The following is a 20221-nucleotide window of genomic DNA, read 5'->3' on the forward strand; positions in this document are numbered from 1 at the left end:
TGCTACTTTATACAACAAAGACCGGGAACGATTATCTAAAAAGAAAAGAGAAAAAGACTCTATTGATGAGGAGCCATTCCGAGGGAGTTGTTTCCTCCGTTGAATGCGACGAATTGAGACTTGAACATAATGTCACCGTAAATTTGAAGGTTGGAAGTTGTGGCTTGGAGACCTCCGAAACAGGCTGTGAGGAATTAATGTTAGCATATTGTTCAAAAAGAAAGAAGATCAGGTCATCACTTACTAGTACCAGTGTTATCAACAGGAGCATAGTTGATATCAGAACCACGGACAGTAGCCATGTAGGTTCCTCCAACATCGATAGCCAAATCTGGTAAAGTGGCAGCGCAAGGGAATGTAACACCGCCGACAGTTTGGTTGTTGACAGCACCTTGAACCTTGCTATAGTAACCATTGACAATGTTGGCGTCAGCCAACATGAGAGTGGTTCCGGTATCAGCGATAGCTTGTCCGTTTGGTACAGCAGTCTCGGGTCCTCCTCCAACAGAAAATTTGCCGGAGCTGAATTGCCAGAATCCTTGAGTGGTGTTGACAGCAGCCCAGGTGAGGGATCCATTGAATTTGGTAGAATCAATGTTTCCGAATTCGTAAGATCCAGCAGCGGCTTTGCGGAGATCGGCAGTGAAGACTGGCTGAGCGAGACCTTGGGACATGGCGTTATCGAAGAAGGTCTTCTGTTGAGCGGGCTTGACAGTGTTGAGTTTGGAGAATGCGAGACCGACAAGTCCGTTGGATTGGGTATCGGAGACGAAGGATGCGGAGATTGCGGTGGCCATCTCAATTGCTTGCCCAGTGACAGTGGCTCCTCCAATGTTGACAGTGTCTGTACCAACGTTACCAGCGGCTCCGGATCCATCACCGTAGGAGATGGACCAAGTAGCACCTTGAATTGCCTTGAAGCTTGTCGATTTAGAGGCATCATAGTTTTGGTGACCAGATTGGGAAGCGGTTGCGAGTTGAGTGCTGAAAACCCAGAGATCGGATGATCCACTATCGAAGTCCATATTCATGACTTGTCCACCAATGTTGACTGGCGACAAGTACTCAACATCTCCACTCTCTGGTGTAGCAGTAACAAGACCAGTTCCTGCGCTACCGCTACCGCTTGCGGCGGCGGCGGCGGCTACTGCCGTTGTGCTTCCAGTGGCGGCTTTGGAGTTTCCTTCTGGGAAGGCAGGGTTGGCACCTGAGTTCATGGCCGCGACCAATGATGCTGGGAGAGTCATGGAATGCTTGTTGTATGCTTTGATAAGAGCTCTTGTACCAGCACCAGCTGTCCGACCGACATAATTAGGGTTTGCGACTCGCTCGACTTTGAAGCTTCGCTTTTGTGCTGGATGTGGAGCGGCGAGGACCAAGTTGATGAGTGCGAGGACATAGAATGCTTGAAGTAATGAAGGCATATTGAATGATTGGTAGGGCCACGCCAGGTGGTTGTAGAAAAAGAAAAGGGTGGTTGGCTTGTGTGAATGAAAGACTAATGCGATTGCTTGAGATAGACCAGACCACAAGAGAAAAGATCGCTGGAAAATATGAACTGAGAATGAAAAATGGATGCCGGCCCCAATATTATTATGAAGAAAATGTAAATAGATATATGAACGATGACTGGAAATGCAACTAATAAAAACAAGCCAAAAAACCTGGAGTATTCCAGGTATGGAGATGGATAGAGATAGAGAGAGTAATGGAAACTAAAACGAAAACACGCGGCTTTTCACGAAGAATAAGTAGTGAAAATATGAAGTTTGCGCATGAAGCTCTAAGACTACTTGATATGCGAGTTTGAAGACATGGTTCAAACGCCAAAGCTGGATGCCAGACACAAGCTGCGGCATAATGGTGGAGAATGATACTTATTCAGGAAAGTCCCTAACGTCTTGAGTAGCCGGGTATGCGTGTTTGATCTTTCTCCTGGCCTTCATGGCGATGTCTGTGCTTGGAGGAAGGCTCTGGGATGGACATGCCTTTCTACTACGGAGTACTTGACCCTGGTTCTCGATTGTCCTGTATGGTGGGAATTTTGGTATGAAAAAGGAATTTAGAGGTACGGGGTTGTGGATAGTGGAAGTGGAGGTTGTGGATTGAGAGAAAAGGTTACAGAAATCAAATGACCATACCTAGATTAGAATAGTCACATCCAGTCAAGTCTGAATACGGAGATCTTGCTAGACTTTTTGGGCAATCTGACATTGGAGACAGCTCATAATTGGATCGTGTGTGATACGCCCTGGAAAGTCACAACCTGGTAGACCCAAATTCGTGAAATAGAGTTGTACAAAGAGGCAAATTGATGGTTAGATTAGTAATGTTATGGACCCTGTGAGATTCAGGGGAGCTTGGCAATGTCACTGGCGACGATTTTCTTTGGCTGATGAGGATTTACCTATAGAAGAGTAGTCTTTGAAAATCATTGAATTAGCCTCTCTGATTCGTACAGAATCGTACTCAAGTGGCTGTTCATCTTCCATAGGGATAGACTTAGCGTTGAGGCTGACGTTTACCTCAAATACACCAAACTTTTTGAAGGCGGCGGACTCCTTCATAGTTCCATACTAAGGGATATGAAGGGAAGTGTTTAGCGATAAATGTCTTAGTCCCCATTGATTGGTTCCAAATTTGGCACCGTCTACTTCCCCCTGAAAATAGGGCAGTTAGGGCGGTTTGGTAGACTGATAATTTATGAAGCACTTGTATTTGAAGGATTTAGTGGAAAGCATCGACTTAGATGTGGGATTCCGTTCGTTTGAGATATCTAGAACCTCGAAGTTCGAATATATTCTTCCGAAATAAATGCCGATCATTCGGGGATTCTGGAGCACTGAATGTGCCGGATACCAAGAGAATACTAAGAGAACAGGCCTTTGTTTAAATCACGATCAACTATTTCCCCATAAACTCGTATGAAGTTTAATACCTATTTTCACATCAGTATGTATCACATTGAATGCCCAGCAATGAATAATTCTCGTTCCAATATAACTTTTGACTTGGTCAAATCCATTTTCAGATCTCTTCGGTAATGATTTGCAGATTTAAGCTACCCGACTGTGAACAATAAACCCAAGTGAGGCTAAGCTTTTCGATACATCTCCATTTTTGAATTCTCAGATGAATGCAAAACGATGGAGGCGCTTATTGTTATCCAAGTTGACTCGGATGCGTTTCTTCATTCTCGGATTCTTTGGATGTGATTGTGCAATGTTTCGAAATCTCAGAATATACGGTAGGAAGGAATTTGATCCGCACGCCACTGCCGTGATCAGATCTAGAAACATCATTTGTGTCGATTGGATTGTTCTGGCTATGGAAGGAATCTTGAAGCCATTATGGTGTATGTGTTTACAAAGCAGAATGTATCATCCTTCAAGAACTAAATACTAGCATTCGTGTCATCTCATCATCACCTTCGCGTACCTCCTTCATCACATCTTGAAATTTTGGCGCTTCATTAACTTAACTATGATTGTGGCCGCGACACAGCGGCCAATACTTTTAGATCTCATCGGTTGACGAATTAAGTCTCTCTCTAGGGTCATAAAGTGAAAGCATCCCCCCGCCATCCAAGCTTGAAACTACATGTACTATAATCTGAAACGTCAGCTCTTGGCCACCAATGATCAAATCGGAGCGTGTATCTGAAAGGGGGTTTGCGAATTCTTGGAAATGTCTCGCGTTGATTCGATAACGGGGGATATTTTTCTTTCTTTTCCCGTATTTCATGAACGGAAAATTATACAGTCATTGCTAAAAGATATTGTAGATCTTTCGGTTCAATTCTTTCTTTCGCTGTATAAAATCACATGGAGAAGTTTCTATATGATTTCATAAGACCTTGTATTGTAGGGGCCGGTTCAAACCCTGGTGACATGGTACTAGAATATTTCTTTTTGTGATTTTTGATTTGCATTGTATATGACTTGTCTGACTTGCTTGCTTAGTTGATTTCGAAGTCGTAGCCAAAGAGACCCCTTCTTATTATGTTCTCTACTTTCTTGATTCTATTATTCCTTTCAATTCTTCGCTCCAGATTGGTAAAGTTACCATCGTGCCTTTATTGTGATGTGATCCTATCTACCCCAAAAGATCTCTCATACCAAACTAGCCACTCATTCTATCCAGTCTACTCCGTCTTCGTTGTGCTCCTAGTGTGCATTTGGAAGAGAGATTACGTTGTGCGTGCGTGCATTCGCTTCAGAGGCCCGGACAGGCCACCATGTCACCAAATTATTGTCAAACCGTTATCGTCTCCAAACACTCCCCACAACCACTCACGATGGATATCATACAAATGCCACGAAGCATGCGTATCCTTGACCAAGTCTAAGATTTGAATTTGAAAAACAGATCTATTGAGATAGGATGAGATCAAACGTCGAGGTATATCCTCGCGCATTCACGCGTCAAACATAGCCTTCTATTGAAACAACAACACAGCTTGAATGCGCAACTGCTATGGCTATGCAAACTAACATGAAGTTCTTATGAATCCAAAGCTTGTTTGGAACTTTATCTTGGTACTAGAGAGCAGGAAGATTATGTTACCATCGTTCGACACTGATCAAGAAGTATCACACGGCTTCTTGGGTGTTTGTGTTGAGTGAGGGCCTGTTTCGTACCTTTGAGGCTTGAATGTTCTGGTTCGTCCGAGGACAAAGTTATCTTCTCAATCAATGTTTCGTGATTGTTGGAACATCAGCGGCAGTAATATTCTGCATAGGTTAATTGTGTTTCGAGGGCTGGAAGAGGCTTCAAGTTCTGGCTTCTTAATCATCATGGCTTGGATAAATCACAAAATATGACTCTATCGATACATGACCGTTCGATACGTAAGCACAAACCACCTTGCAGAACATTTGTGATTGCGTAGTCTTGATCCAAAAGAGTTCTTCGGCAGTCTTCTTGTTATTAAAAGGCACGTTCATATTAACCATGGAGTAAATAATGGATACTACATAACCGTTATTACGTCGGCGCAGCTGTTATTACGAGCCCACCCCCGCAAAGCTTGGTTGAGATGGCGTAGGCATCTACTATTCGTATACGGTCTGGATTCTTAATACGAGATAATCATCTTCGCCTCACTGAATCGTATCACTTACTAAGGTATCATGAGAAATGGAACATATGCCGAGGGGTCTAGTTTTGTGATGCTAAGAGAAACGGCGTGCTCGGAGTTAATGAATGACTGTCCCCTCATCAATAATTCTTTGACTATGAAGATGCCTTTTCTGCTGTAGAGGCTTGAAGGTTCCCGTGGCCGCAATCTCAATGATGAGTAGAAAGTTTTCTATGTTCCTGTCAACGACCATTTCACCAATCTAAGATTTGTCTTATGTTGGCGATAATACAACCCACTCACTCTACTCTATTGAAATGCAATAGTCATTTTACATCGACGGTTGACCACTTTTATTCTTGACAAGCTTTATCTTCATACAGATGGTGGATCGTAACTGTTTCCACACGGTAGAGACATTATAGATCCTACCTTTGCATTCATTTGGTTCTTGAACTCTGCCTCGATCCTCCAAATTACACCTGTTTCGACTGATATTCGGATACCAAGCTTTTCGGTAATGTGAAGACTCTTCCGAACAACACGAGTATGCGAGCAAATACTTGCCTATCCGGAGATCGTGTTGAAGAAGTAAATCCATCATTGGTTCCTCGGTAATACCTAGTAGAAACAAAAGCTTTGGTTTGATGTACTGTCTTACAATAGAAGTATGACCTGGACCAAACTTATCCCAGTTGACACAATATGTAAATACTGCAACATGTGACATTGAAGTACGGCACAAGTATTGAGTTTCCTCATCCGAACTTTGGGCTTTGCCACACACAGAAAAGACTGCTTGTCAAGGATCAGCTATTGGCAACTAGAAGGTCAGTTCGTTTTCTGTTTGTAGCGTAGATGTTTTCTCGGTTGTAAATATCTCCGAGATCTTGTAACTTCACTATCACTGGTAAAACCATATTTGTTTCTATGCTGTTTTGTTTCGCCAAGTTGTTCTGATGGCTTGATTCAAGACTCTCACCTGCGCTATTAGCCGGAGCATTCTACGAGCGTTACGTTGGAGAGACGGAGCGTCCTTGAAAACGGCATGTCTAGGGAAATCCGCTTGTCAAATTGCTACCAACATAAAATATTGCCATATCCTATCATAACAAGCCCCCCCCCCCTCCCCCGCCTTATCTGACATGATACAACCTTGTTCCGGCACCTATGCATTAACTACCGTCTCTCCACTTGGAAATCCAGCCTCATATTGCAACACCAATTTAACACCTGCTCCCGGTGCTAACCTCACATTCCAAAGGACTTCTCCACTCTTCTTCAATTCTGCATCGGCCGTTCCCCATGCATCGGATTTTTTACTTCGACGGACAAGTTCACCTCCACTACTAGAGGCTCTCTCCCTATCTCTGTCTCTTTCCCGCTCCCGACCTCCTTGAAGCATCTCATCATCCAAGTTCAAGCCCGTAGGAATTCTATCACCATCAGGCTTCAAACCTCGAGGGACCAAAACCTCGACTCGGAGTCTCTCTTCTTCGGAAACAGGCACCTGATCCATAACTAACAGACTGACACCTCGTTGCATTCTCGTGTTGCGTAAGGACAAGGAACGTAAGAAGACATTGCTGTCTTCTTTTGAAAAGATCCCGCTTTGCGAACGTCGTACCTCGGGCTTGTTATACACGACCTTGATAGCTGGATCAACACCGAGGTTCAAGCTCAGGCTTTCACCAACAGAACATCTCGGGAAGGTAGCCTGACCTAGAAAGCTTCCATCCAAATTCAATCCCACTGGGCCTGCTAAGAGTGGAATTTTCGATGAATTTCGTAATTTGGCCTTGAGGAATGCAACCGTTCGAAGCTTAGGTATGACTACATGCTCAAATCCAATATTCTTAAACTCAATTTTGGCAATCTTATGCTTAAGGACAGAGTTCGAGGGCATGAGGGTTTTGAGACCAGGAAGATCATAGGTGGTAGACATGCCGGACTCTTCCCAAGCCCCTTCTTCGAATGTAAGGGTGGGCTTTGGTGAAAGAAGACGTTGATTCAGTGGGGTTTCGAGAGCGCCGGTAGGATCACCTATCTCTGATCCAGGCGCGGAGACATTGGCGCTATGCTCTGAATGTATGAGAGGCTGGACGCTACTAAGGAGAGGGTTACCTTGAGCTGGTTGGTTGCCAGAGTTCTCGGCAACAGACTCGGAGTTGTTGGTTGGAGATGGACGCAAGGACCCAAATAAACCACCGCTAGAGACGGGATTTTGGGATTGACCAGGGGCCCCAAATAAGCCACCAGTAGGGGCAGGATTCTGGGATGACACATTAGATCCAAACAGAGCACTGGCGCTGGGCCCTTGAGATGGTGCAGTAGATCCAAATCCCGCAACTGGTGGAAACAAATTTTGTTTATGGTGGGCCGAGGTGTTGCCAAACAAATTGTTACTCGGGAATCCACCTTTGTTTGCAAATGCATTGTTGGTTGGCTCGAATCCGAAGAGGAGATAGCGAGGTTGCTGGAGATGTTGATTATTTTTATCAGCCCATTCCGTTCTCTTGGCTGCAATTTCACTGGTACTGAAAAGAGCGGCTTCGGCATTTCTACTACCTCCTTTCAGTAGTCGCACGTTCCATGGGGGCAAGGTTGGGATGGATTCATTAAAACTAGTAATGGATGTTTGAGAAGTTGAGAGAAGAACTTTGGCATCGCGCCACGTTTCTGAAGTCATATTCTTCAGCTCGGCCGCATATTCTAATACACCCGTGCTAGTCAAGGTATTAAGGCTGAGATCGTAGCGTGGAGACCAAGAAACTTCATAGGTAATGTAAGAAATTGAGAGGCTGATGATATCTGTAGCTCGACGGCTAGAGACTTGGTAGTTGTTGACAGTCATGTCACTAGCTACCGAGCTAGGACGGGATGATCCAGATGTCATAGCGGAGCTCGTAGGCTCAATACTAATTGTGACACGATAAACTTTCTTTGGCCAGAACAAACTTCTCTCTGACTTGATACGTAACTTTTCTTTTGCCGACTCGGCATTCTTTCGAGATCTGGTCGCTTGAAGCTTAATTTTTTGCTTGAATGCTTTCCGTTGTGCCTTCGTTCGTGCTTTTGTTAATTTACTTTTCTCTTTCATCAATCTAACAATTTCATCTTGCGTAACTTCCAAAGCAGCAGTTGCAGCTACATGTTCAACATAAATCTTCTCGCGTTCATCGCGATATGCTTTGATGAGTTTCTCGAACTGTTCGGGCGATGGGGGATTATCGCGAACTGTAGCACCATAATCCTCACAAATCTTCAGACGACTCGCGACAGAATTGATCTTTTCGGTTTCTTGGGCAAGCAAACGATTCACTTGCTTGATTTTGGTATCGACAAGCTTCATCGATTCATCCTCAGAGTCGGAGGAATCATCATCTGTTTCTTCCTCAAGCTCAGAGTCGGATGAATACACTTCTTCGTAAACATCACGGTTAGGTAGAAGATCCACCGATACCTCAGTGATGGTGGCTGAACCATTTCCTTCAACTTTGATGGAGTGTTCATCGATGGTTGGAGCAAGTCCATCGATGATGATTTGATTGGTTCCGGTCTAAACTCCGTCAGCATAACGAACCACGGTATGTATTCAAATTTCTTACCTGTAATGTGATATCTCTGATATCACGAACGATTTGAGCTCTAGTTGGAAAGATCAAAACACTTCGAGTGCTTAAATCTCGAACACGAAATTCTTGTTTGCTTGACATTTTGGCCTAATTTTCTGGGGTTGTTGTCGACGCGTGTTAACCCGTCGTAGAGTGGGGATTCCGCTGGGGATTCAGCTACAGAAAATTTCACGGACAATGAGGAGAGTGTTAATAGTAGATTTTGATGAAGGGTAGAGATGAAAGAAAAGATGAACAGAGATGAGAAGTTCCTTCTTCCCTCAAATCCTTATATTCCGTTCTATCGCCCGACGCTCAATTTTGACGTCCGATGTTCATATTTTGGTAGAATTTAGGGTATCAGTGGATGTCAGGCAACTGAAAGCTTTACCTTTTGCCCCGCATATTGATGAACTTACGATTTGTGTGGCCAATCAACAATTATATATCACGTTGGAACCCGCGGCTGTGTTCCACTGCGAGGCAACACGAACAAGGAAACGAAGCAAAAATGGAAAATGTAAGACAGAATAATGGCAACTTTTCGGTTGAGTCATATTTACCTGGATAGGCGTGAATAGATAATCAGCCTGAGTTTGAAAAGGATAGATATTAAGAAAATTCAAAGCTGTAAAGGTGTCTCTACTGCGTAGCTTTTATATAAAAATCTCTATGAAGTGCTCGAATAGCGGACAAGAAGAGGAGAAGGGGAGAAGCATTATTAGGTGTGGCGATGTCCTATTCGTTGTTTGTGGCGAGTACTTCGTAAGGATGGATCTAGTGTATAGTGTATTTGAAAAGCGGTGAATCATTTCGTCGTGGCAGAATATTCCAAATTCACTTCTCCTCTCATTTGGTTCAAACCCTCTCTTCTTAAGCACTAGGTACCCCTTCTTTCCCTCGCTTGATTTATTCCGTGTTCTTGTTTGTTCCCTTCAGAAAATGATAATACCTCTCAAAGTAAACCCATAGTTAGTGCCTGGATTAAGTTGGGTTGTGTCATTGATTTGATTGAAAATAAGCCACCAGACACCACGAGGAATTTGTCAATCTGAATCAGACGATACCAATCAACATGAGGGAATTTATCTATACAGCTATGGAACGAGGAAACGACTTTTATGTGGTAAAGATCGAGCCACAAGCATATTTGCCTATCAAATGCTCCCCTTCCCAACCAATAGAATCATCACCTCCCGTTCAGCGGTTTAGCATTGCATGCAAGAGGGAAACAAGATGTTCAGAGTATGGCTACATGGACCATTAGCTACTTTCAGTAATACCAATCATAGACTATGAGGAAATTCCCGGTTCTAAGCACGACATCGTTAATTGATGGTTCGTAAGCAGATATATTTCCAAGCAGTTCTTAATGTTGTATATACCTACATACAGATCTTTCTCCATCAAATTGGAAGAGTATTTAAAAGAGATCCCATACCAACTCAAAAAGTCTCATATCAGGCACTTTTTGCACATTCACCTCTAAGAACTAAGGAACCTCTGGGATACAAACATTTCGTAGTAATATCAAATCCATTCTTGAGTCATCATGTCGAACATTGTCCTCGTTCCCGGTGGTGGACCCAATACTGGACTCAACATCGCTCGTGTTTTCTCATCGAAAGGATCATACAAGACCGTGATTGTATCGCGGAATCCATAAAGAAGGCTCATCAAGGCGACTGATCTTTCCATCCAAGCCGATTTCACCGATCGCAAAAGCATCAAACACATTTTCGATGAAGTGAAACAGAAATTCGGTGTTCCAATTGTTGTTGTTTACAACGGTTAGTCTTTATATTCTAGTATTGGAGTCTCAGTGGTCCAGGCTACAACTCGATTGTTCGAGACTATCAACATTGAAGTTGCTACACATAGTTGATGCGTACAAAATTTTTAAGCAGTCTGAATATCGAACACCCCGAAGCCAAATCAATGAAAACTGTTGATGAATAGAAAAGCCGCAGCATTAACAGTCACTCCTGATCCTCTCTCTATGCCATTGGAAAAGTTTAATGAAGACCTCAACGTAGTCATTACTTCAGAATATGCTGCTGCACATGAGGCTGTAGAGGGATTCAAAACTCTTCCCGAAGTTACTAATAAGACATTGATTTACACCGGAAATATACTGAATCGTCAATTCATCCCATCATTACTTGCCTTTGGCATTGGAAGTCTGGTGCAGCTCATCTTATCCAAAGTGCTGCAGAAGTGTATAAGAAAGATGGATACAGGTGCGTGAAAATCATACGGAATTGTAAATGAATTTGAATTGACACATCAAAGGTTCTATTGGGCAGACGAACAAACGACAGAGGGAGCGTCTAAAGGAAACGCAATTGATGGTGAAGCACATAGAGAATTCTACTATGAATTGGCGACGAGTGAGGAGCCTTTGACTTGGGATGCCACTTTCGTAGCTGGAAAAGGCTATGTTGACTTCAATTGGAAATTCTAATGATTGGAGATAAATCTCCGAAAGGGCCTGAGATCAAAAAAGTTATCATATCGTTATCATGTGGTTCAAAAGCAAATGTCGAACGAAAATCCTTACCATTTGTTGCTAAAGGCTTACGGTTGTGTAAAACTCTCTTTAGCAGGATACCGAGGATACCGAGTGTAGGTACCAATTATTATCGTTGTCATTAATCAGTCAACCACCTGATGATAAATATAGAATGAGTATAACCGGTAGACTTCTTGAATCATAGTTGTGTGAAATCTGCACAGTACCTAGGTCACCCCTACGACTCACGTGTAGAATGGCATGACCACGTGACTCTCAACGCCATCAGCATGTGCAGAAATTGAACCAGAAACAATGTAAAGCAATGAGAACTTTAAGGAAGCACAACGCGTCTCGAGGGCATCAAATAAATAAAATACACAAAAAACAGGTAAACATTGTGTATTCTGCGTGTGGACAATCAGAATGAGTCAGCCATATGTGCAGTGATTAGCAATGAGGTGGGTGGCAAGTGATATTCAATCAAAGATACAGATCAACCTTACTGATATTCTGCTTCCAGCCATCCGGTGTGTACATTTATGTATATACTTACTTGTGCAAGAAGTAACTGTCAGATAGCTGGCGCTTCACAACGGTAGAATTGCAAAATTCAACCTTTTGGTTGGTCTTCTGATTCGATTCAGAAGATCCCAAGACGCCCATGAACAATCTTTGATTGATATGTCTTCGCTTTCCTAATTCCGACCCTCCTAATTTCAAACCGCCTCTCAAACATAGAAGTAGGAACAAATAATCTCCCGCCTGGTTCACTATTTCCCGAAAGGATCGGATCATGAATATCCACCTGTCAGCAATCCATTTGGACGAGTATCCAACAGCCTTGAGTTATCATATTTTTGATTTGATCACGGTCCGGGCCAAGTTGGTGCGTTTTTTGACTCTAATACTTGGTATACCTAGCCATTGAGAACTTTCGGTATGGTTGTTATTGTTCTCTTCTTCGTTGTACTAAGCAATTGAGGATTCCTATCCATGCTTCCCGCTCAAGACAGATGACACAGCTCATGAGAAATGGCAGATGAAATCGATTAGCAATCTATGCATGAATGTATCATATCTATGTCTTGAATTCATGAAAGTTCATTCTCATTCCAATTCTATTCATCATAAACCCAACTCAGTACCCCCTTTATATTGTAGACGTGGGACAATGAGATGGCATATTGACTATTAAATGTAACTTCTCTATTGCAGTCTATAAAGAGCAAATTACTTCCGAATGGACTAATTTGACGAAGAGATTCTCAAAAGTATCAGAATGTCAAGTGTCTTCTGACAGAATCCAATCCTTCAATTCGCCTTTTCTTGTCTCACAATTTGAGTTCCATTTGCGATTTCCCCATATGATATATCATCTGAAGTGGAACATGATTAGTTGAGTGCTATGCACATTCATCATCGGCTTTGTGTGTCATGGTACATGAGAGGATCCGGTTACGAATTTCCTGGTTTGGAGCACATTGGTTGAGTTCATCCGGGTCGCCCAAATTTGTATGCCATTTTTCTTCAATATTATCTATAGTTGAGCGGCAAAAACTTTTCACACTGCTCCCGAGTTGGACAGGGTCCTACCCATAAATTTTAAAATTCATCCATTTGCAAGGGATTCTACCCAAGCGACTTTGCATCATAAACCCACGCAGGAGTGTATCTTCCAACTTTGAAGTATGGCTGGCACTACAGGTAGCTACTCATGGTGTTTATGCTCATCAAATCTACCAAGGACCACGTATTAGGATAATTATTGAGCCCCCATATGAACATCTCAAATGCGACAATTCTCTGCGATTGTTACAAGGGAAGGTTCCAAAGTTCAAGCTGTTGAAAATCATACGGAGATCTGAGTACAATATACCAAATTTTGATAAAAGCTTCTTTATTATTTCCAAATGATATCTTTTAACGCCGATAACCTAGCCATATGCTCTTCAAATTGTGTTGTGTAACATGCGACTGAAATTATCAGGACATCCACTCGTGTTCAAGACACTCCTCAACTGTCAACCTTTTTTCAAACTCTTTTTCCAACATTCTCACCAAAAGATCTAATACTTCTTGACTGATAGGTTGACCCAGTGGACCCATTTCCATATCGAGGGACACTTTGTCTTTTTTGATCATCGAAACCGTCTTTTGCTTCCTCTTTCTCTCATCATCCGCTGGCTCAGCGGAATCGAAAGGAAGATAGCCCAATAGGCAGTGGAAAAGGGAGACTCCTGCTGCCCAAATGTCTACCTCGAATCCTAGACCAGTAATTTGAGGTTCATTACTGAAGCATTCCGGTGCCATATCTTGATAAGTTAGCAAATAAACCGACAGCAAGTGTAAAACCCTAGTTGGTAACGAACTAGCACGGAGGCACGGTGGTTTGGGTAGGGTTTTGATGGTTCAGACTCTTTCTAATTAGGAGTAAGTCAACTACCCCACTTTCCGACCACCCCCTGTTTCCGACCACCTAAAAAATTCATATTATCTACACTTAAAACTTTAATAACTCAATAACTATTGAACTTCAATGAAATCGCCTGTAGAATCACTTTCTATAGCACTAGAGCTATCATCTACCTCATCTTCACGATCTCCAGCTTCAATTTGTGTACGCCTTATAGCTCTAATCCCTGCGAACTTCGAATTTGGAGATACCACAACCTTTCGCCTTTTTCTAGGTAATGCTTCATCTAATTGATATTCTAGCTTTCTAATCTTATTCTCTGCCTCTAAGAGTTCATAATCCTTAGCATCGAATCCTTTTATAATCTTGCGAAATAGTAATCTTCGTGTTGGCAAATCGATCTCCTTCTCTTGAATCATTATATCTCTATATTTTCTGATATCGGCTCCTTTTTGAGGGGTTTTCCATTGAATAAACGATGAATATATATTCCATTGAAGAATAGGATCATCATCAGATTCAGGATTAAGTGATAAAACCTCTCTATTGCTATTTTCAAGCAAAAGTCGACTCATAAGAGGTTTAGCCATATTTTTGGGCCAAAGACCACTAGCTTGCCACCCAGACTTGATATTTTGAATAGTTAAACCTTCTATTCTAGCCTTCTGATAGCAAGAAAGGAAATTGCGCTTTCCAATTGGTGAGGAATCGGATAATAGACTTAATTTATTAAGTTCGATTCGATATGCACTTTTTAGGGGTGAGAACACAGATAAATCGAGTGGTTGTAGTACGTGTGACGTATGTGGTGGGAGAAATAAGAGATATATGTTGTTATTAAAGCATTCTAACATAAATGCTGTAGTTTCATGGCTTCCGTGTCCGTCCAAAATGAGGAGTCTTGAATTTTCCGGCTGAATAGGGGTAGTTTGAGGGATATAGATCTTTTTCAGCCATTCTAAAGCTGTAGCATCTGTAGTCCATCCATTTTCTGTAGCGGTAAAGTTCCAACCCTTGAATAGAGTCAAATCTGTTGGAAACCATTGTTGTTGAACTGATTTTCCCTTATATATTACAAGGGGAGTAATGCTTTTTCCATTGGCTGAAATGCATTCTATAAAAGAGGTCCAAATTCGAGATCCAGGTTGCTTTTTTTGAATAAATCTTCGATCAGTGCTTCCTACTACTAGTCCATTAAGACCCTGACCCTCCATTATACCTGCTTCATCCATATTCCATCTGTTGGCCGGCTTAATAGCCTTGATTTCAGGGATTGCGAGGTTCCGGAACCACTTCTTAATAATATCAGATGTAGCACCTGAAACTCGTGCAGAATCGATTTGATGTTGCTTCTTAGTTCCAATATTAGGATGCCTTCGAAAAAAGCTATGTATCCATTTCTTTCCAAGTGAGGGATCCTCCCCTCGTACAATAAGGAGGTGCTCTGCCATCTCTCTGATTTGACGATGTGTAGGGCTAGTACCAAGAGCTTCCTGTACTAATATCCATTCTGCTAGTCGATTCTCCTGAATTGGAGATAACTTTTGAAGTATTTGGGCGCCTTTTTGATGCGAAACTCCACCATATATTCGATCGTGAAGTGTGGTACGTGGAACACCATAATCCAAGCTAGCTCTTCGTATGCTTGCTCCATTTGTAATCGCTCTAAGAGCCTCTGCGATATCTTCTTCGGTATATCTATTCTTCATATCACAATTATAATAATATCAAAATTTCAAATCAACTGATTAAAGCATTGTTGAGTTATTCAAAGTATAAATTTTATAATTACTCAAAGCGGTGTGGTTTTTGAGGTGGTCGAAAAGAGGGGGTGGTCGGAAAGTGGGGTAGTTGACTTAGTATCAATTTGAAATTTTAGATTCACTAGAACCACCATTGTGCTTTCAAATATTGATATCTTCTCAAAATCAAGTGCAGATGGGATATGGTGGGAACTTACAACTAAATGTTCCTTTTCTATGATGAAGTTAGCAAATAACATTTGAGAGTTTGTATCGTATGTTGTACGCACCTTGAGGTCATCTTGTTTCTTTTGCCACCTATCAAAATTTCTGCCAAGCCAAAGTCTGCTATCATCATACGACCACCCGAGCCGCGCCCAAGGATCATATTTCCTGGCTTTATATCGCGATGCAAGATATTTTTAGATTTCTATCAATCGAATTAGCACACTCTTTACCTCCAGTTGAATTTCTTGAGCCGGGGTTCCTACCAAGTATTCAAGTCCCAATAGGATGTCCTTAAAGTACCTCTTCATTCGAGTTTCTTCAATGTATCCTTTCTCAATAATCATGTTGAACATGGTCTTTTCCCCCAAATCCATAACCATTCTGCTTTCTTCATCTATACATGCGTAGAAGTCATGAACACGAAGAATTGATGTGTGATTCAACTTCTTTTGCAAATTCCACTCTCCTTGCAACGATGCCTTTTTTGTACATTTCAATTCCATCTTGACGGCAAATAACTTGTTTGTAGCTTTTTCCGCAATAGAACTCACACTTCCATAACCGCCTTTACCAATAACTTCAAGAGTTCTATATTTTTCGTGGAATGATTTTTTAATGAGATGACCTTGTTTGAAGGCAGCTTGAGGCGAATTTCGATGTAGTTTAGCTTGTCTTCGGTGGCAGCGTCGAGTTGTTCCTCCCAGAGGTTGAAGCTTGGATGACGAGTTGAAACCACCAACGTTAAGTGACAATTGGTTCGCGCCTACGATGTTGAGAATTCAGCGAGTCTATCCCATATACATCTGCAAAATTGGGGTAAATTGGCAGGATTGAATTTGTACAAGACAGAGAAATGACATGCGTGATTTCAATTAACAACTTGATGTGGAATGATAGAGGGGATAGTACGAAGATAAAGTTAAATATAAAACTCACCAGTATTTGCTGTCAGAGAAGGAGCTGAAGTATCTGGAGTATAAGACAAATTTTGCCATTTCTTAGGTGTATAAAAATTCTCTTCGATAGGCGAAGTATTCGTAGAGGCATTTTGATAGCCCATGAGTTGATTTCCGATAGTCATATTGGATGAAGTCTTGAAGTTAATGATGTTGCTTCCAAGTCTAGGTCTTTCGAATTGTAATGAGTGAACATATTTGAGGCATGGGGGATATATATTTATGTTCTAGAAATTCCTATCTGGACTGCTTTCAATTGCACTTTCCTTAATATGGATTAGGAATAATAATCTACTCAGAGAAATCATGATGTTATGGTTGGAGCTAGGGCTTCTTAAGTCTTTTTAGTCCCTTCAAATTCTATGCCCCGATGACTACTGGTCAGTCGGAATATGTCGAGCCAAAGAAACATCAATTTGAAAGTTTCCAATTGTGCAATTTTCATTCGGATTATGCGTTTCAAGGACCTTGAGTATTATTTTGTGACTAGATTGTTCATGATAGAACTTCCTTGCGTATCCCTCTGATCCCCTCATCCTTTCACTCATCTGTCAATCGCCATGACTAATGGTGGCTCAAACTTAAGCATACGTTAAAATTAAGCGCCCCCTAATTTTGAGCCGGAACCGAATTTAGAAGAAAGCCACCTTTTCCCCAGGCTAATTTTTTGATCGGCCCCACGTTTCTCCAAGTATTGTTATTGTCTGTAATGGCACATGAGCTTCGTATGTTTAAACGCCGTGTGATTTATCAAGGGAATTTCACTAGTTTATATTAGAAAGTAGGACGTACGTAGTTTAAGTGTTTTCATTAATGCTAAATAGCGAATAGAGTATGTAAGCACGATAAAACAGCAATTTTATGTTTTGAACACGAAATAGAGAAACGGATACAAGTATTATGTAGAAATGAAAATGTAGCATTTTCATGTTACTAGGATCTCAAAATATTAATGAGAGGGAATCCGTGTAACTTGATGAGCAAACTGGATATAAAAACGGATGTCGCCATGTGATAATGCAAGATGTTCCCTAGCCTACTTTAAAATCATAAATTCTTTGTCATTATCGTGATCTCACTCTGTCGTCACATGGTTTACCAAACTGTACTGCTTGGCCGAGGAGAAAGACTCCTTCTATTGGGAGTTGGAGACAATGTGTGGGGTACCTTGGATTGATCCACAACGACACTAGGTTTGAGCTTCTTCTCTTCGATTATGCCTATGATCGATGCCATAATATTGGGATCTTGAGCGACCTCTTGTGAGGTGAGAATTGTAGGATCCTCTTTTATAGGTCTAGTTCGACTAGCATTCCTAGATTTTGGCGATACAGGACGAAATGATGTTGTGGAAGGTGTCGGTACAGATGGAGATGTTGGTGGAGTCAAAGGTCGACCACTTGAAGTAACAGAAGGTTTGGAAGGGATGACTGGTGTCGGTATGGGGGTTGGAGATTTGATTGAATCTTTGGGTGCAGTTTTTGGATCTGGGAATGGCGTAGGAGTTCGATCGAAAGTAGACCCTGAGACGGAGTTATCGAGTTTTGCGGGTGTTTTGATGGTAGGCGGTGTTTCAGACGATTTATCTTTTTTCTTTCCCAGCGTGGAGAAATATGCGTGAGGAGACATCGGTTCGACTGGCGAGATTGGCGTTACAGTATTTAGAATCTCGTCGATGCTGGAATTGGTAGGGTTGTCGCGTTTTCCTCGAATTTTCGGATCAAGTCTTGGCGGGGACTTCGATTCCGACTTCTTTGACTTGACTTTCGTGTTCGGTGTAGCAGATGCTGGAGAAACGGTGCGGGAACCTTTTGAGGTTTCTGAATCTGCTTTTTCAGGAGACGATGACTTGGGATCGGCAACGAGCTTGGCCTTTGGTCTGATACTGGTGTCGACAACAAGGAGCTCCTTTTCTCCCCGACCTAGAAGACCATAAACCTTAACCTCTCCACCGCAAATCCCCAGCACTGCACTTGTTCCAGTGTAAACGGCATCATCCTCAACACCGGTTCGATTGGCAAATACAACAATGATCTCGCCCTTTTGCTCAGCTCTGATGACAGGCTCAAGTCTCGCAAGCCAATAGGCAAGCGTATCCATATCGGGTTCTTTCGGCTGTCTACTATAACTTCGAACATCTTCTCGTGTTCGCCAAGCCATGGAAAGTACAACAAGATTTGCCTGCTTGTGTATGATATGATAGGCAAATTCCCAAGCACTCCAAGGGGCTTCGAATTTGTATGGACTGTTTTGAGCAATGTCAGCAGAGGCAGATGAATCAAGATAGAAGTGAAAGTGCTTACTTAAGATCCATGCCTTGAAAAATGTTAGCAAGATTTCTATGTTTTCGGATATTTTACTCACGCTCAAATGATTTGGTTGGCCACTTACAAATTCCTATAGCAACATTGCCAAGCCCATCAATTTCGCCATCGAAGAAGCCGTCCGGGCCTTCCAAAGCCCATTTGGAATCAGTATGATACAAAAACGACTTTCTATAATTCGATATCGTTTCTCCATCTTTATTGACCGTAATTGCGCTGTTATAATACTCGGGAGAAGCTGGCACCAGGAATGATTAGCGGGTCAACATGATCGATGGGGTGGTATTTTGGCAGAAAATGTAGCCTACCTGGCCATTTGGGGCTGATGTCAACCTTTTCAGGATACCCAACGATAACCACACATTCGTATTTTAGGGCCGTAGTGCGGGCCCAGAGTGAAGAGATACCCGATGTTGTAGGTTCAAGGTATGGAGAAATATGTTGGAGCGATTTGAAGTTGTATCCTGTGCGTGATTAGCGTCAGAACCGCAAGAATACTGATTTCGAGTATGAAGGGTATTTTGACAAAAGAAAAACAGCCGAATTTCGTTCAGCTGAAGCTTTATGGATTCAATTCGAGGATGACAGCTGTGACGGACTTCAAATTGAATTCACCCAATGACTGGAGGTGATATTGAGCGATGAAAGCTCAGTAGTCAACCAGTAAGTGGCCTCGGGATTTTGTCATTGTAAATATTATTTGTGATCTATATCGAGTGAACAGAAAGATGCGGTGCTTGTCGAACATGATCTGTGGCCATAACATATTTCTCTTTCGGTCAAAGCCGCGCTGACATGGAGTCAAAATAACAATGAAGGGCAGTATTGCGGTCCGAAGTCGTACGGGAATTAAGGTGTGTCATGAGCGTACCACGGTGATCAAGCGCAAATCGGTTTCAACGAATGATCAAATTGCGTTGCGTGCACTGGCAATCAAGCTGATGATTTCTTTTGTGAGAGTCGAGGCCGAGAAAGCAGGCAGTATTATGATAAAGCGAAAAAATGGCTTACCCGAAAATGCTAATTCAGGCAGTACAAGTAAGTCTAAATCTTGCACATTTGCTTTAGCTAGGACAGCATCGGCTCGAGTTAAGTTATTGTCGACATCGCCCAAAACTGGTGAAAATTGAAGACATGCAATCTTCATTTTGATCTAATTTATCTCTAAACACAAACAAAAATGTGAAAATTTGGACGACAATGATAAGTTTCAAAATGAAGAAGAATAAGGTCGCACAAAATTGGGATCCCCCGCTTGCCATATATAAACGGCCACCTACCTAGTAGGTAATGCAGTAAGCAGAATCCTCCGATTGGTTCCATATTCAATGACTTTTAGCATTGGATCT

At 42.1% G+C, this 20221-nt stretch overlaps 6 protein-coding genes across 6 annotated transcripts; 1 reads left to right on the forward strand and 5 right to left on the reverse strand.

The window, feature by feature from the left end:
* Positions 1-59: 59 nt before the first annotated feature.
* Positions 60-1424, reverse strand: EAF01_006852 (uncharacterized protein; the record flags this gene model as incomplete). The annotated part of the gene is made up of 2 exons (XM_038915106.1): positions 60-184; positions 245-1424. The coding sequence occupies 2 exons, from the start codon at positions 1422-1424 to the stop codon at positions 60-62; spliced, it is 1305 nt and encodes a 434-aa protein (XP_038770061.1).
* Positions 1425-6248: 4824 nt separating this feature from the next.
* On the reverse strand, positions 6249-8796 carry EAF01_006853 (uncharacterized protein; the record flags this gene model as incomplete). The annotated part of the gene is made up of 2 exons (XM_038915107.1): positions 6249-8639; positions 8689-8796. 2 exons carry the CDS (start codon positions 8794-8796, stop codon positions 6249-6251), a joined length of 2499 nt encoding a protein of 832 aa, XP_038770062.1.
* A 1849-nt stretch (positions 8797-10645) lies between these two features.
* Positions 10646-11158, forward strand: EAF01_006854 (uncharacterized protein; the record flags this gene model as incomplete). Its single annotated transcript, XM_038915108.1, has 2 exons — positions 10646-10934; positions 11001-11158. The coding sequence occupies 2 exons, from the start codon at positions 10646-10648 to the stop codon at positions 11156-11158; spliced, it is 447 nt and encodes a 148-aa protein (XP_038770063.1).
* A 2574-nt stretch (positions 11159-13732) lies between these two features.
* Positions 13733-15331, reverse strand: EAF01_006855 (uncharacterized protein; the record flags this gene model as incomplete). The annotated part of the gene is made up of 1 exon (XM_038915109.1): positions 13733-15331. The coding sequence occupies one exon, from the start codon at positions 15329-15331 to the stop codon at positions 13733-13735; it is 1599 nt and encodes a 532-aa protein (XP_038770064.1).
* Positions 15332-15349: 18 nt separating this feature from the next.
* Positions 15350-16673, reverse strand: EAF01_006856 (uncharacterized protein; the record flags this gene model as incomplete). Its single annotated transcript, XM_038915110.1, has 5 exons — positions 15350-15366; positions 15583-15599; positions 15655-15794; positions 15856-16355; positions 16529-16673. 5 exons carry the CDS (start codon positions 16671-16673, stop codon positions 15350-15352), a joined length of 819 nt encoding a protein of 272 aa, XP_038770065.1.
* Positions 16674-17643: 970 nt separating this feature from the next.
* On the reverse strand, positions 17644-20019 carry EAF01_006857 (uncharacterized protein; the record flags this gene model as incomplete). The annotated part of the gene is made up of 5 exons (XM_038915111.1): positions 17644-18793; positions 18852-18864; positions 18940-19110; positions 19181-19336; positions 19884-20019. 5 exons carry the CDS (start codon positions 20017-20019, stop codon positions 17644-17646), a joined length of 1626 nt encoding a protein of 541 aa, XP_038770066.1.
* Between the last annotated feature and the right edge of the window lie 202 nt (positions 20020-20221).

Source organism: Botrytis porri (assembly GCF_014898465.1).
Source record: "Botrytis porri strain MUCL 3234 chromosome Unknown BPOR_008, whole genome shotgun sequence".
NCBI lineage: Eukaryota > Fungi > Ascomycota > Leotiomycetes > Helotiales > Sclerotiniaceae > Botrytis > Botrytis porri.